Below are 17532 nucleotides of genomic sequence, written 5' to 3' on the forward strand. Positions count from 1 at the left end.
AAAGCCAACCCTTTCCCCAATATATACTTCAGCGGGAGAAATGGGGGTCCTGATGCTGGCTTGTGGAGAACTTGAAAGGAGCCTGATGTTAGGTTATAGAAGTTTGTAGAGAAGCTGAAAGGGCAAATTTAGATGAAGCAGAGAAAGGGAAGTTCAGCCCCAAAATGCGGATGTGGGTTGTTCTATTAAGATCAGCCGTGACTTTTTGGTGGAAAGAGAAACAGGGAACAGCCATGTAAACATGGCCACCTCTCTGCTGGAATCTGCTCTCCCCCAGGCCCTGAGAGGATGCTTGCTTCCTTGGAAGGAAATGAGTTTCAGGAGGCAAATGCCCTATGGAGACAGAGAATTGAGAGAGGATAAGCACACTGGGGGAGGGGGAAGGGTATGGGTTCAACAGATGAAAAGGGTCAAAACAACTGAGGAGAGAAGACAAAGTACTTTAGGGGCTAATGATGGTTAACAATTTGCTCCTTCTAGAATTTTTTTTTTTCCCTTGGGTTTCAAGACCTGACATCCTGATTCTCTGATAGATTCTGCCCAGTCAACCCAGGAATAATGAGCAGACCATGTGTGACAAAATACACCGTTAATAATTAAATAAATCCTTGAAAGAAATCCAGAAATGGCCTGCCACAACTTCTACTATAGTTTATTTCTCTCTGATTTTATTTTTTGTAGAACGATGGTGTGAGGAAAAAGATAAACTGTTTGTCCAGTTCTGGACTCCCAAACTGGTTAAAGGAGAGTGCCGATTTTAGTTGTGGTTTGAAGGGAAAGGGTGACAATGCCCTGAAGAGAAACAGTCACCACGGTGCCTGAGAGCCCTGGCTGGCCGTTCTGTATCTTCCCCACTTCCCCCTGCAGGGGCCCCGGGTGGTTTGGACTGGATGATGAGCGCCACCTGCAGGAAGAAAGCTGGAGGTAGGAGAAAATACCTGAATATTGTTTAGCATTATTATGTATTAGGAATTAAAGCCCTGTAACCTCTCTTTGGCCCATCTCTGGTTCTCTTCTTCCTGAAATTTTGTTTCATTGTGATTAAGGGAGAATACATAAGGTCCAGCCCTGCAGGGAGAAGGAGCTCTAATTCTGGCAGTGCCTAAGAGGCCTCATCACCTTCTTCACAGAGAAAACAGAATCTATCAGGAGAGAATTTACAGATCTTCCCATCGGCAGTCATTCAAAATCACCTACTTCTGTACTCCAGCTCCTCCTTCCCGGTGCAGTGGGAAAAGTGTCCCTTCCTTGGGCCAATGCCCCCAGGATCCCCTCCCACCTTCTCCCACAACCTGTGTCCTCAAACTTCCTTTTACTTTTTAACACTATTTAAACATTTCTAAGCTTCTTCCAGCTGAAACATATTTTAAAAGCCAAAAAACAAAAATAACAACACCTCCCCGATCCTATAACCCCAGAAGCTGCTACCTAACTTCTTCCCTTTCACAGTCACACTTCTGGAAAGAGCTGACAACGCTTGCTGCCTCCCTTCCCTTCCTTTCGGATCTCTGTCCACCGCCCTCTACTCCCTCCTCACCAGAAGACAGCGCTTGCCAGGTCCTCCGAGTCCAAGAGACATTTCTCTCACCTGATGTATTGGTTGTATTTGAATGATGATCCCTCCTTCTCACTTGAAACACTCCCTTACTATGGTCAAGGATACACACATTCCTAGCCTCTCTCCCACTTTAGTGCTCCCATCGGGTAGATGCCACTTTTATCTAGCCAGCTGCTCAGGCCATGCATGGATGACCATGGAATCACGCTTGAGATGACCATGGAATCACGCTCGAGTGTCTGCTCTCGCTTTCCACATCCTTCCGCAAGTCCAATGTCAGTTCGGAACCCCACCCCTTCTCTGTCCTCCTAGGCCAGCACCCTGGTCTCAGTCACCCTCATCTCTCCCCTGCGACACTACAGTAGCCACTTGGCTGGCCTCCTGCCTCTATTCTGGCTACTGCCCAGCAGCTCAAGGGATCCCATACAAGTAAATCACACGGAACTCCCCTCTTCCCCACCCGCCAAGGTTATCCCCAATCACCCTTGGCTTCAGGTTCCATGTTGCCTCCCCATAAACCCTCCCTGAGCTCCCACACCTGGGCTAGGAGCCCCTCCTAATTTGTTCCAGGAACACCTGCATATTCCTTCCGAAAGCACTTATTCCACTGTGTCCTAACTGCTCTGCATCCCCACAGCTTCATGAGCGCAGGGAGGGCACAGACGGTGTCTGTTTGTTGAATCCATTCAGCGTGCGTGGCTCCTAGCCAATATTCCATAAAAAGACAGCTGTGAATGTACTGTTTCCCCCACATCTCTAGACACAGAATATTAACAGGTCAGGAGGGAAGCAAGGTAAAATTCTGATAATTAGGTGACTGTTGAAAGAAGTCTGAAAATGGGCCCCAGACATTCTAAAGAATCAGAGTTTGTAAAACGGCGGCCTGCGGCCAAAATTAAGCTTTCTTCGTGTTTCCGCAAGGTCTAGTGACCAGAGCTGCTGATTTCACCTGTGGCTTGGGTGAGTGGCAGATAGTGCCCTGAGCTTAGGGTCCCGCGTATACAGATGCAGGGAGGCCACGAAGGCGATACCACCTTCTGCCGTGGTCCAGAGATGAAGGTGAAGAATTGGGAAGGGGGCGTCGGGAGGACGGTGGTTTCTAGTCCCAGCTTGGGTCAGCTGTTTAAAGCCAAAGGCAGGAACTAAGGGTGGGAGGAGTGTTCTGGGAAACGAAAGCGAAAGAGGCTTAACCACCGGGATTTGGGCGGGACCTGCAGTCGGAGCCGGACCAGCGGAGGGGAGGATGGCTGCGCCCGGCTCCTTCCCGCTGCTGGTCGAAGGGTCCTGGGGTCCCCAGCCCCCGAAGAACTTGAGAACCAAGTTGCAGTTGTACTTCCAGAGCCAGAAGAGATCAGGAGGCGGGGAGTGTGAGGTCCGCCAGGCGCCGGGGAGCCCGCCTCGTTTCCTTGTGCTCTTCTACCTCGACGACGGTGAGGGGGGCAAGGGGTGCGGGGGAGAGGGGACAGCGGGGCTCTCCTTCCAGGGCAACCTGGGGCTGGGGCGCGCGGCGGGAGAATTCGTCCGGCTACTGCCGCAGGTGTAGGAAAGAGCGTGGGGGGCGCAGAATAGACAAGGCGCGTCGGGGCCGCTGCGGTTCCCCCTGCGCGGCGCTTCCAGGCGCTCCCGGAGCTGGTGGCAGACAGCCCAGGTGGGTTAAATAAACATTTAGCACCGTGTGACTGAAGGGAGCTGCCTGAGTGCTGGTGCACCCACCTCATTTTACGAGGCAACATCGTGTAGTGGCATCGTGTGTTAGGGGCAGAGTTGCAATGCCATTGCAATTTTTGTCTTCTTCCTATGAAAGCCGCAGTTCTGGAACTCCAGAGGTTTATGGGAACACAATTTGAAGGGAAGAGAAGGTTTCCAGGAAAGTCACATCTGAACTGACTCCTGAGGGTGAATTCAGTTCTTGATAGGCGAGGTACTGGGGAGGGCTCTTCAGATGGGAGCTGGCTGCAGTGCTGGGGATGGGAGAGCAAAGGCGTCTCCAGGGAAGTGCTGGGCGCCCTTGGGCAGCTTTGGTTTGAGGAATGAGCCCTTTCCTTATCTCTGCGCACAAGCGAGGTCTGGAGACTGGCACTAAAAAGAACAGGTGGGATCTGGGAAATGTTATAAGATTACAAAGGGGGTGCTTGTATTTTAAAAAGTCTTAGGCCTTCTTTTATTAAACTTCCTTTTTAAAAAGAAGTGGGGTGGAAATTAAGGCTAATAGAATATTGGGTTGAGATAAAAGAGGACCTTGCATGACATGCGAAGGAGTACGAACTTTCCCCGACAGGTAGACAGGGGTGAGCCACGTCCAAATATACTTTTGGGAGATAAATTTGGTTGCAGATAAGTACAGTGATTTCTGTTGGGAGAGACCACGGACATCAGACCTTTGAAGCGTGTCATGCAATGTCCAAGTGAGGACCAGTGAGCCCTTGAACAAGGAAAGTCAGCATGGGGATGGAAGATGCATGTTTGCGTACTGTCTGGATTTGGTAACTGATTCTACAGGATGCTCCACTTGAGAGAGAGGGAGAGGGAGAGCCCCTGTGCTTTCTCTTATTTTTTAGATGGGGAAGGATGGAGCTAAGCAATGTGAGGAGTCACAGGGATTTCCCCGTGGGTCATGGAGATTCCCAGTGATTCTGGGATCACTTGGGAGAGGGGCAGAAGCACTGCCCAGAATCTCATTGTCTGCATGTAAATATAGAGGCTTGTTGGAGGGGGAAGGCAGGTACTGTTGATCAGTGCACAGTATCTTTGTCGAGGGTCTGCTGGAACCTCTCCAGTCGGTTTCAGGGTGGTCCTCAGGCTGGGAGCAGGGTTGGCATTCTGAGTTGATTTTGAGGGTTAGGAGTTTTGAGCTTTGAGGGGGAAGTTCCCTCCCCGTAGGCAATTGAGCAGCTGAGTTAACCTCTCCTCATGCTGTTGCTATTAGGGAAGCGGGAGGACAAGTACCCACCGGTTATCTGCTTGCTCGAGACACCTACCAGGTCTGCACTGGGAAGCACATGACCTGCTGTTCTCCCAGTGCACAGTTTTTTCCATCAGAATCTCAAAGGCAAGGATGTGGACAACCACTGACCCTGCCTCCTGTTGCTGGATTTGGAGAAGCATTTGGGTCAGAGGAGAAGCAAGGAGGCTTACGAGGCCATCAGAGCAATTGGAATGCTCTAGGCCAGGGATGCAAAAAGGAAAGAATGAAACCCAGAGAAGAGAGGGGTGCACAGACCAGTGTGAAGGAAGCGAGGTGGGCAGGGGTCAGGAGACCTCCCTGGCTCAGAGCCCTTAGAACAATGTCAAAAAGTTTTCCAAGGGTTAATTTCACCAAGCAATGCTCAAAAGGGCATCTGTGCAATGTAAGCCATTTCCCCTGGGCTTCACTTTTCCTCAAAGGATTTTACCATTTTGATTCCGATTGTCAACATCACCATGGGCCTGGCCCTTGGGGACACTTCTTTCTTCTTTAAAATCCCATTATCCTCAAGAGTAGTCCTCACATTGTGGCAACAGACCCCCTGCGTCCAAATCACAACAGGTTAAACAGGCACATTCCCAGCTCTGTCCTAGAGACTCAGGTACCCTGAGTGTGGGGTGGGTGGGAATCTGCATGTTTAACTACACCCCAGGTGACGCTGATTCGCTAAAGTCTGAGAATCCCTGTTGTTTGTTGATGACCCTGAATGAACAAAAAGGGAAATAATTGTAGAAAATACAAACCTCGTAAAAATACAAACAGCAAAAATATAATTGTGTGATGATAATGTCATTCTGTTCTAGTCCTCGAAGCAGAAGTGATTTCAGTCTCCCTGCCATGTTTCTTCCTTCCCATCTCCCAGCCCACTTCCTCCCTTCACCCACCTCTAGACTGCTCTAATGCCCTTCTTGCAGTAGTACCTGCCCAGCATACGCACTCAAAGCTTAGTGCAGCTCTTTGTATGGTCAAAGTTCTTAGGGGTGGAAAGTCCCTGTTCAGTTTTGGTTTCCTCCCAGAGTAATGGCTTTCTCAGAAGCAAGTGGTTAGGGGTTTGCTAACATCAAATTACCTACCCCAGCACTGTCCCTCGGGCAAAGTTCTTCTCCCACAAGAACGCCCTCTGCCCTCCAGGGAAGGAAGTGGCCCCAACAGGTGCAGGCCCATAGTGTAACACAACTTGATTCTTACCATTCACATAATAAGAATGAGCCCCAAAGCACTCCTCTGTAGAAATGAGTGGATAGCAAACAGAAACTATATGGAAGCTGTGTACTTCTATATGATTGGCTGAATTTCCGAAAAGTCGAGTGTAAATTGCCTTGTAGATTTTAAATCCTGGGCTTCCCTGGTGGCGCAGTGGTTAAGAATCCGCCTGCCAATGCAGGGGACACGGGTTCAAGCTCTGGTCCGGGAAGATCCCACATGCTGCGAAGCAACTAAGCCCGTGCGCCACAACTACGGAGCCTGAGCTCTGGAGCCTGCGATCCACAACTACTGAAGCCCGCGTGCCACTACTGAAGCCCGCGTGCCACTACTGAAGCCCGCGCACCTAGAGCCCATGCTCTGCAACAAGAGAAGCCACCGCAATGAGAAACCTGCTCACCACAATGAAGAGTAGACCCTGCTCGCTGCAACGAAGAGTAGCCCCCACTCGCTGCAACTAGAGAAAGCCCGCACGCAGCAACGAAGACCCAACTCAGCCAAAAATAAATAAAATTAAAAAATAAATAAATTTATAAAAAAAGATTTTTTTTAAAGGGCTTCAAATGCTTGGCTTTTTAAAAATTTATTTGTTTTTATTTATTATTTATTTATTTTTGGCTGTGTTGGGTCTTCATTTCTGTGCGAGGGCTTTCTCTAGTTGTGGCAAGCGGGGGCCACTCTTCATCGCGGTGCGCGGGCCTCTCACTGTCGCGGCCTCTCTTGTTGCGGAGCACAGGCTCCGTAGTTGTGGCTCACGGGCCTAGTTGCTCTGCGGCACGTGGGATCCTCCCAGACCAGGGCTCGAACCCGTGTCCCTTGCATTAGCAGACAGATTCTCAACCACTGCGCCGCCAGGGAAGCCCTAAAAAAAAGATTTTAAATCCTGTTTCAGATGTGTACATTTATCATGTTTTCTGGTCATAATTTTGCTCCTGATTATTGTCAGCTTCTCCTTAAATAAAATTAAATATGGATGGTCTGAGATTGGTGCAGACTCATGCAGACTCATGTGGACTCATGTCCACTGTTCATTTTTTTTCTTCCACTACAGCCTAGCTGCCAAATGTGTTAATTTTTTTTTTTTTGGTAAGAATCTCTCCCATCTTATCATCACAGGTTAAAGAATTGATTGAAATACCTTTTTAATGAGGCTCCTCGCTATTCTGCTCACGTTCACCTGAGTCATTTTCCTAAAACATGACTTTCATAATGTCATGTCCTAGCGTCCCTGGCTCACAGTGAGGGATAATTTAATTATTTCCTTTCACTGTAGAATAAATATTGCTACCTTTCTGAGTGCCTACTGGGCATCACGTACTGTACTAAGTTCTTTATAATGTTTCTTGAATCTAATCCATGTAACACCCACACAAGACAGTCTTCATTAATTAATAGACACGAAGACTGAGATTTTGTAAATAAGGCTTATTAAGGAACATGCTCAGGGTTAGAAAAGTAAGTTTAAAGATAGAATTCAAATCTGTGTCTGCTTGCTAAACTTTCCCCCTTTTCACCACACATAGCCTCTCTTGAGAAACTGACCAAGCCGTTGACTGATGATGATGAAGCCTATGGAAATCATAGAATAATTTTGTGAATAAAGATTGCTTAACAGTTAGCTTTTTAAAAATATTTCAGTTCGGCAGCAAGTTCTGGCGAGAGAGAACCACGAGTTAGTATGGCCAGGAAAAGGAACATTAAAGTTAACTGTCCAGTTGCCCAGAGCCACGGATGAAGTCCAGGAGGGGAAAATTCCAACAGTGGTAAGTAAAGGGGTGATTACAAGGGAAGTAGGGTGTTCTCCCAAGGTGTGTGGGATGGGAGCCACGATGAGGAAATATAGTGGAATGAGAAGTACAACTCAAACTGGGGTGAGGAAAGCAACTTACAGCTGTGGAGGGAGTGAGAGTGGTGATAAGGTAGGTATGAAAGAATGGAAGAAGAAGCACTTTTTGTTTGATTTTTGACACTTTGGAAAATTCAAGATTGGGGGGTTACCATAATGGTGGTTTGAGATGTAAAATCTTGGGTCTGTTTGTCCAGGTACTTGATATATTTGTTTCATTTTCACATGGTTTAGAGGGGCCAGCGATCTATATACTACATGTACTAAGTATTTCCTCAAGTGTAAAATGGGATAGTAATAGTATTGACCTCTTTGGATTATTGGATTGTTGTGAGGATTAAATGAGACAGCCTTAGTAAAGCACGTGGCCTAGTGCTTGTTAATAGTACACACTCAATAAATGTTAAATGGAACAAAGAACATGAGCTCAATTATTTCTCTGATTTAGGTCTTACCTCAAACACTTGGTGCTCCTTTGGGGTTTCTTTTATTTGTGACTCGTTTTTACTGGTGTTTTATGTGCTGTATATTCAACAGCATCATTGCCTGAGCTTTTAGTTATAATTTCTGTAGACCCTACATCTCCAGTCTGGTCCTAGGGACACTTTCTTAATGTAAAAAGATTCTTAGGAATTTATTAATGCTACTTTATTGTTTGGGTTTCAGGAATCCAAGACCAAAGAACGTGTCAAAGAATCAGGTAACTTCTCATTCACCAGGCAGTTTTGCTTTCAATATTAAACACTTTGTGTTGCGGAGGTCATCCTTCTCTTCTTGACTTCACAAGGCAGGGTTTGTTAGCTGAGAGATGCTTTGGGCTGCATCATCTCCATCCTCCTAGCCAGCTGTGCAAGGGTTGCCTCTTGAGCCCTAAGGGTTCAGGTCAGAAGGATGGGAACAGCTGTCTCTGTGGGGGCTGGGAGACACCTTGCAATTGATGGGAGGATAAAGAGGTACCCGGGAGGTGGATGAACTGACCTTTAGAGTCTACCTGTGCCCATCCGGCCATTGTGAAGCAAGGACATGATGTGACAGTGGGTGCTGTGTGTGGCTAAGTCAGTTAGTGCTGCTTTCTGAGCGCTGGGTGCAGGATGTGGGTGTAGCTCTCCAGACCATCGGCAGCTCTTCTCATCCCATCTGCTGTAGAAAACATCCGGCAACCTAGTAGCTATACAGTAGGACCTTGTTCATCCTATATATAATAGTTTGCATCTGCTAATCCCAAACTCCCAATCCTTCCTTCCCTTACCCCTCCTCCCCCTTGCCAACCACCAGTCTGTTCTCTACGTCTGTGAGTCTGTTTCTGTTTTGTAGATATGTTCATTTGTGTTGTATTTTAGATTCCACATAGAAAGACAAATACCATATGATATCACTTATATGTGACCTCATTTCTTACACCTCTGCACAAGTGCTCCTTAAGCTTCATTTGTCAAATTGCCATTTCGTAAATGGTTTTGGTGCAATCTCGGCACTCTGTCTATACTTCTGTTGCTCACAATACATTCTACTCCACTTTTCTCTACCTAAATTCTAGGATAGCCTTCAAGATCTACTCGGGTTCTTCCTCTTCTCTGAAGCCATTCCAAGCCCGCTCAATTCCTTCATCTCTCTTGTTTGGATTCCTGGCTTGATTGTTGACACTCTTTATTTGGCAGTCAACCAAGCCACTCTTGTGATGAAGCTTCTAATAGTCCTGGGGTTATAAACTATATTGGTGGAAAGGCTCTTTCCATTCACTTAAGTCCAGTAATCTCATTTTATAATTAAGAGATGTGCCCAAGGTCACATGGCTAAAGAGTGGCAGAGTCAAGGGTCGAACTCATATAGCTCACCCCGACTCCGGTAGTCGTTCCAGTTTGTCATGCCTATCTCACTGAATGCTAATTTATGTTGTTATTGAATCCTTAAGCTATTTTTTGTTTGGCATGAGTGTGTTTGTGTGGTGGTGTGTGTTTGTGTGGTGTCACATCCAGCACATAACAGGAGTTTTTGTCAGGGTCATCTAACTGCTATAACAAACAACTCCCCAAATCACAGTTCAGTGTAGTTGGCAGCTAGGGTGGTGGGGGGAGTCTAGACTGCTTCACACAATTATTCAGGAATCCAGGCTCCTTCCATCTTTTTGACACTGTTATCTGTGATATGTGGCCTTCAAGGTCACTGTAAGGGAGAAGGAGATTCACATAAAGGAGATTTGATTGGCCAGGTCTGGAAATGGAATTCGCCAGATCCACCCATATTCCATTAGCCACATGAAGTCTACTGTAGGAACTCAACTGTAGGAAGTCTGGGAAATGTTGCCTAGGAAGAAAACGATGGATTTGGTGAGCACATAGCGTTTTACTCTGCCATGATAAATATTTACAAATGTCAGTTCCATTTCTTATTTATTTATTTATTTTTGTATACATCCATTAGAAAACTGGTAATTTCCTCTTCTAGCATTTTTTGTATGCACCCATCTCCACACAACCAGTGCCTTGAACATAAGGGTGCTAATTGAATAGTTGCTCACAGAATGTCTAAAGATCATAACATACTCATTATGCTTCATTGCACAATCATAGAGTGAGACTGACCTTCTGTATACAGTTAACCCTTGAACAACACGGGTTTGAACTGTGTGGCTCCACTTATAAGTGGATTTTCTTCAATAAATATATTTGAAAATTTTCTGGAAATTTGTGACAATTTGAAAAAACTCACAGATGAACTGCATAGCTTAGCAATATTGAACAAATTAAGAAAAAATTAACTATGTCATGAATGCATAAAATATATGTAGATGTACATATAACATACAAAATATGTGTTAATCGACTGTTCATGTTATCAGTAAGCCTTCCGGTCAACAGTGGGTTATTAGTAGTTAAGATTTTGAGAAGTCAAAGTTACACGCAGTTACCTGGCTGTGCAGGGGGTTGATGCTCCTATTCCCTGTGTTGTTCAAGGGTCAACTGTATATGTAACTCACTTACGGCCAACGATGAAGCGGAACAAGCTGGCTTGGGTGGTTGCTATTCTATAAGTTTGAGGTATACCCATAATTCTCTGGGCCATTTTATCTTCCATGTGCATTCCTTAGTCATTCACTGTAAGTGTCCTTTCTCTCCCAGTGATAGGAAATTATTGCTTTTCAGAGCATAATGTGTTAGGTGATGCCCAAATATGGGCATGGGATAGTCTTGCTTTTCTCCAGTGACCTGATCAGTAATTCTCCAATTCAGCAAACATTTATTGAACCTCAACTATATACCATATGCCATCAATACAAAGATGAATAAATATGTCCCTTGCTTTGGAGTAGCTTGGTTCAATAACTGTAATTTGGTGCTGTGATAGAAATATATGTCAAGTGCTATGAAAAACAAGGCAGGTTCCTTAGAGAAACAAGGCAGAAAAGAGTGTAATAAAATTGAACATAATCATCATCAACATCGTATTAATAGACAATTAAATACTATTTTTATTTTAATTAAATTAAGCTAAAAGTCCTCTAAGATCTGTTTTTTTTAAAAAAAAATTTATTTATTTGGCTGCGTTGGGTCTTCACTCTAGTTGCGGCCCCTGCGGCATGTGGGATCTTATTTTCCTGCCCAGGGATCGAACCTACGTCCCCTGCATTGGAAGGGGGATTCTTAATCACTGGATCACCAGGGAAGTCCCCTAAGATCTGTGTTATTTGAGTTAGCCAAGAGACCAGGAAGGGAAGAGGGCAGTGTAATTAGCTTATGATAATTTACTTTGCTAAGAACATGGTAGATAAATATAACATCTTGTACCCTTTTTGTCTCCCTAAAATCAGATGCATCAGAAGAACTAGATGCAAATATCTCTCTCAATAGAAGATCAGAAAAAAAGGAAGATGCCCTAAAAGAATGTGAAAATATTTCCTCTTTGGTTGCATTTGAAAATCTGAAGCCAAATGTGACTGATGTGATGCTAATCTTGTTAGTGGAGAACATAAGTGGCCTGACCAATGATGACTTTAAAGTGGAATTAATACAAGATTTTAATGTTGCTGTAGTTACCTTTCAAAAATATACTGGTAAGATCAAAGGATGCTCCATTTGTCAGCCTACTTTGCACTACACTTTGGGATTTGGGACACCTAGATTATGGAACGTTTCTGAAAGCTTCACTCTTTCTAATAGCTAGTAAGAGAGGACTCCAAGTTAATACAGATGCTTTCTTATTTTGAAAGAGAAGCAAATTCGTTCTGAAACCAAATTCTGATTTTTTAAAATAAGTTTATTTATTTTATTTATTTATTTTTGGCTGCGTTGGGTCTTCGTTGCTGTGCGCAGGCTTTCTCTAGTTCTGGTGAGTGGGGGCTACTCTTTGTTGCCATGTGCGGTCTTCTCATTGTGGTGGCTTCTCGTTGCGGAGCATGGGCTGTAGGCGCAGGCTTCAGTAGTTGTGGCACAAGGGCTCGGTAGTTGTGGCTCACAGGCTCTAGAGTGCAGGCTCAGTAGTTGTGGTGCACGGGCTTAGTTGCTCTGTGGCATGTGGGATCTTCCCGGACCAGGGCTCAAACCCGTGTCCCCTGCATTGGCAGGCAGACTCTTAACCACTGCACCACCAGGGAAGTCCCTCTGATATGTTTAATAAGTCAAACTTTATTATATGAGTTTGTGTGTGTGTGAGAGAGAGACAGACAGACAGAGAGACAGAAATAACACACCGAAACAGAAATCTAAAGTCAGGTTATTAAAGAGATTCCAAGCAAAGGACTCAATGTTTTCCCATGTGTTATTTCATTGGGAGGAGTAAATATTGATCTGTGTTACTAAACTGGACTTACTGGAGAGTAATAATAACAGAAAATACTCATATAGTGTTACTATAAGTCAGGTACTATGCTAAGTTTGTTCCACGTATTAATTTATTTGTTCCTTTCAACAACCTTTTTTTTTTTTTTTTTTTTTTTGTGGTATGCGGGCCTCTCACTGTTGTGGCCTCTCCCGTTGTGGAGCACAGGCTCCGGATGCGCAGGCTCAGCGGCCATGGCTCACGGGCCCAGCCGCTCCGCGGCATGTGGGACCTTCCCGGACCGGGGCACAAACCGATGTCCCCTGCATCGGCAGGCGGATTCTCAACCACTGCGCCACCAGGGAAGCCCTCAACAACCTTTTGAGATTATTATTATTCCTCATCTTACAGTTGAGGAGACAGAGACACAGATGCTAATCAGAGACACAGAGATGCCAATAACTGGAAGAACTGGATTTGAACTGAAGCAGCCCACCTCTATAGAGCCTGTTCTCTTACCCCTTTACCATATATTTCCTTAGTGGGGTTGGCTAAAAAGTTCGTTTGGGTTTTTTGTAACATTTTATGGAAATACTTTCATGGTTGTCACATATGCAGGGATGAGTAAGTGCATGTGACGCAGAAAATGAGTGCTCTTTAAGGTCTGTGTGAGGAGTCTGTGGACAGTTTCTGAGATTGGAAGAGCCATCTCTGGAAGTCAAGGAAATTCTCCAATTCCAAGCCCTCACTCTTCCACGGCCATGGCAGTGGAATGGTTGATCTTAATCAACCAGCACAGGTCATGAAGTCAAAATTCTAGTTCCACCATTTAACTAATTATCTGAGGTTGACCACGTTACTACCCTCTGTGTGCTTTACTTTCCTCATCTATAAAATGGGGACAATAATACTTACCTAATACAGTTTCTGTGAGGATCAAATAAGATGGTGTTTGAAAAGCTCTTAACATAGTACCTGAGACATGATAAGGACTCAAAAAAGGGAGTTATTATTACTTCAAATTTATGATTATTTCTTATAAAGGTAAAACTAAGTTGACTTGCTTTTGTTCATTGATCAGAAATCTTGATACCTACTATGTGCCAGGTACTTGTCTTGCTGTAGGTACACAGATGAATAATTTTTGGTTCCTGCTCTTGAGGAACTCGTGTGGAGCAGGGAGGAAATTCATTCATAAGTGAACAATGAAGATGCAAGAGGAGAAGCTGCTTCCCTCTGCTGTGAACAGCAGGCTGTGGGGAATGGGAGGAAAGAGGACACAAGCATGGTGGCTTGGTTTTTCTTTGAAGTTTATACTCCAGCAGTACCAGGCTATCAGGTCTCAGATATGCTGTGTTGCTACACACCCCTGCTGGTCCCTCTGCCTGAAATGTTTCCTCCCCTTAAATACCCGGTAAACTCTTCTTCCTCCTTCAAAACTCAGATCAGTGACTACTTACTCTGGGAATCCTTGTCTGATTCTCAGTATTAATCTTCCCACCTCATTTGATCCCCAAATAGGCCATTTGTTTACTTTCAAGACTTCCTCCCTCCTGGATGGTGAACTTTCAAGGAGCTGTTATATCCATCCCCTCTATCCCCGGATCCTAGCCCGGAGCCTGTTACGTCATGGGCTCACCGTCAATATTTATTAATTTGAAAGAGATAATTGGGCTGAGTCTGGAAGGAGGGACAGGACCAGGGTAAAAAAATTGGAGAAGGGCGCTTTAGACAGAGGAAATTGTATATACAAAGGCAAAAGAGAATGTAGTTTTCCAAATAATCACTGGTTTTTGTGGCAGTGTGGAAAATAAAATGAATGGTCGGTCGGTAATAACAAGAGGTGACATTTAGAAATTAGTTTGAAGTCAGATAGCCAAGGGCATTGTAAGCCTAGCCAAGGAGCTTGAACTCATGCCTGCAGGTAATGGGGAGCCGTTGCAGGACTTGAGGAAGGAGTGAAATGAGATTTGTACTGTGGAGAGTGCATTCAGGTGGTGATGTCAAGGAGGGGTGGAAGGGGCTGTGACTAGAGGCAGGCACACGACTCAGTGTCAGCAATCCAGGTAAGACATTTCTATGTGCATTGCTGTTCAGAGACTGGAAGCTTTAGGCATGTAGATTCTCATGTGGGAATTAAAATCTTGCATTTAAAAATTGAGTGCTTAGCCTCCCGCCTTTATCTCAATTAATATTCAGTTTCTTCTATATAATATAAAGATATAATCATAATGTTTGATTGATTGATTAATTGATTATGGTTTGTAGATGCCCTGAAATTTGTTGATGAATGTATCAAGCACCATTCAGTGAAAGCACTTCAGCTTTCTGCAAGACTTCTGGAAGTGACAAAAACAGTCCGAGTTGAAAACCTGCCACCTGGTGTTGATGACCGTGATTTGAAATGTTTATTTGAAAATCCTCTTAATGGAGGGGGAAGAGTGGCCAGCATTGAATGTTTTCCTGATGAGAGTTCAGCACTGATTGAATTTTTTGACAGAAAAGGTAATACCTATTAGCCTAATTTTGTAAACCTTACCTGACATAATTAAAACCATGTTAATAGATCTTAACAGTTAACAGTTGAATTCTGATATATTTTATTTTTATCTGTATATATTTTTGTTTTTTGTTTTTTCAAATTTATTCATTCATTTTATTTTGGGCTGCATCGGGTCTTAGTTGCAGCACGCGGGACCTTTGTTGCGGTGCGCTGGCTCAGTAGTTGAGGCGTGCAGGCTTCTCTCTGGTTGTGGCGAGTGGGCTCCAGAGTGTGTGGGCTCTGTAGTTGCGGCACACAGGCTCTCTAGTTGTGGCTCGTGTGCTCAGTAGTTGCAGTGCCTGGGCTTAGTTGCCCTGTGGCATGTGGGATCTTAGTTCCCCGACCAGGGATCAAACCCATGTCTCCTGCACTGGAAGGCAGATTCTTAATCACTGGACCACCAGGGAGGTCCCTCCATATATATTTTTGGAAATCCAAGTAGCAATCCTGTACATCTGGTGTATCATGCTAAGTGAATCCAGTGATTCAAACTTTAGAGAAGTAATGTCAAGTTTTTGAAAGATATGAGGAGGTTCTCTCATGGGTCTCTACTTATGACAGACTGAAAAATATATAATTCTTAGAGTCTTTGAGATACCGTATTTAAAGGGGTGATCTGTGTTTTAGCTATACATTTGGTAGAAATTCTCAAGTTAACTTCAACAAGATTAAGTAAAGAAATACTCAGAAACACACAGTTCCTATAAAGTATCTTAACTTCCCACTTCACTTGTCAGTGTCATCATTCAGGAATTAATAAGGGTGGTTTCACATGATCAGTGGATGCCTGCTGGATTGTTCTTTGCAGTGACCCTGTGAAAACCTTGCCCAGCTGAACCTTAGGGAAATGTTTCTAAGGGATTCGTAAACATAGATTGCCAGTTCTCTGAGGCATGTGCAAGGTCAGCTTGGAGATTCCACTGATGTTCAGAGGTCAAGGCTGAGGAGTAGGAATTAGGGAGCCAGACTTCTTAGGGAAGGAAGGAACGTTGTGCTTGGGATCAAGTGAGGGACCATGAGACAGGATCATGTGGAATGCCACTCACTTAAAGTAAACTGTTTCATGGGGGTACTTGGAGGAACCTCCTTTCAGCTGTTATGAGTTGGGGAAATTGTGGTGAAGGTATGGTTTGGATTAAGATGGAATGAAAGACCTAGCATTCCTTGGGCAAAGGGATGAAAGATGAGCTTCTGTTGCATGTTCTTTAAATCTCTCTCAGCCTGACCTTGGGCCCAGGGAGAGAGCTACATAGAACTGTTACTCTAGAAGTTAACCTCTCAGCTTATGATGGGAGTTGACAACTACGGGGCTTTCGAACATCTTGAGGGCATGGGGCAGTTGGGTGTGTCCTCAGAATGTCTACGTTACATGTGTACGAATAATAATGGGCACTATTTTATTCAGGTTTATTTTATGCTAGAGCCACACTCATAAGGGCACTCTCAAAAGTTGCTCTTTGCCCTGACCTCTTTGCACCATCTGACTATGTTGACCACACCTTCTCCTCAAAACTCGCTCCTTCCCTGTTCTCTGTGTCTGAGATACACTGATTTTCCCTTTCTCTCTCTGGCTGTGTCTTCCTATGAATATGACTTACATTTGCACAGCTCTGCAGGGTGCTACCAAGTGCATTCACAGACACTGCTTTATGGGCGTTGCTATTATTGTAATCCCTATTTTACAAATGAAGAAACTGAGGCACAGGAAGGTCAAATAACTTGACCAAGGTTACACAGCTAGTAAGTGGCAGAGCCAGGATTTGAACCTGGGTAGTCTGGCCCCATAATCTGTGGTCTTAACTTCTCCACTTTCCCCCAATCTCCTGTACATCTATAACATTAATTTTTCTTGTAGGATATTTCACCACTTACAATGAGTTAATAAGGAGGCAAACTGTAGATAAAGCTGAATTAAAAACAGAATTTATTTAGCAATATTGTATTTTATATAAATCATTTGAGAGGAATAAGTTAGGCAATTTACTCTGAAATTATTTTGTTCAACTTCACAAAACCTTAAGGAAGGGAACTCATTGAATGCTTGTTGTACATGAGATCTTTTTTTAAAAAAATATTTTATTTATTAATTTGGCTATGCTGGGTCTTAGTTGCGTCATGCGGGATCTTGAGTTGCGGCATGCGAACTCTTAGTTGCGGCACGCATGTGGGATGTAGTTCCCTGACCAGGGAGCATTGGGAGTGCAGTGTCCTATCCACTAGACCACCAGGGAAGTCCCTATATGAGATCTTTTGCTGTGTTTTCTGCCATGGTATCTCATCACTGAGTCCTCATAAGAACCTGCACAGTTATATAGTTTTGTTTTGTTTTTTTACAGAGGAGGAAAACAGGATGGAGAGCTTAAGCCACTTTAAGGTGATATCTGTGATGGTTCTTGGGTCAGACAGACCTGAGTTCAGATGCCTGGCTTTGGTGCTTACTAGCTTTGTGATCTTGGGAAAGTTACTTTAACCCACCAAAGCCTCTGTTTTCCATCTGTAATAGAGGGCTCACATTACTACTTACCTCAGAGGAATATTGTGAGGATCAAATTAAATTGTACCTGGAGAGTGCTTGGCACATGGTGGTACTCACTGGTACTCAGAATCTGTTCCAGGCCATGGTGGGAAGTTGAAGCCATGAGTCTGGGCCTCTGAAGGCCACT

The 17532-nt window shown here is 44.5% G+C and overlaps 1 protein-coding gene across 1 annotated transcript in view; it reads left to right on the forward strand.

The window, feature by feature from the left end:
- The first annotated feature begins 2789 nt into the window (after nt 1-2789).
- PARP14 (poly(ADP-ribose) polymerase family member 14) overlaps nt 2790-17532 on the forward strand; it is a 49150-nt gene continuing 34407 nt past the window's right edge. Inside the window, exons 1-5 of the mRNA XM_060099011.1 lie at nt 2790-2988; nt 7365-7489; nt 8239-8272; nt 11381-11623; nt 14596-14832. Of these exons, the coding sequence (XP_059954994.1) occupies nt 2802-2988; nt 7365-7489; nt 8239-8272; nt 11381-11623; nt 14596-14832 (826 nt within the window). The 5' untranslated portion in view covers nt 2790-2801. The remainder of the gene's footprint in view (nt 2989-7364; nt 7490-8238; nt 8273-11380; nt 11624-14595; nt 14833-17532) is intronic.

This window comes from Mesoplodon densirostris, chromosome 5, assembly GCF_025265405.1.
Source record: "Mesoplodon densirostris isolate mMesDen1 chromosome 5, mMesDen1 primary haplotype, whole genome shotgun sequence".
Classification (NCBI taxonomy): domain Eukaryota; kingdom Metazoa; phylum Chordata; class Mammalia; order Artiodactyla; family Ziphiidae; genus Mesoplodon; species Mesoplodon densirostris.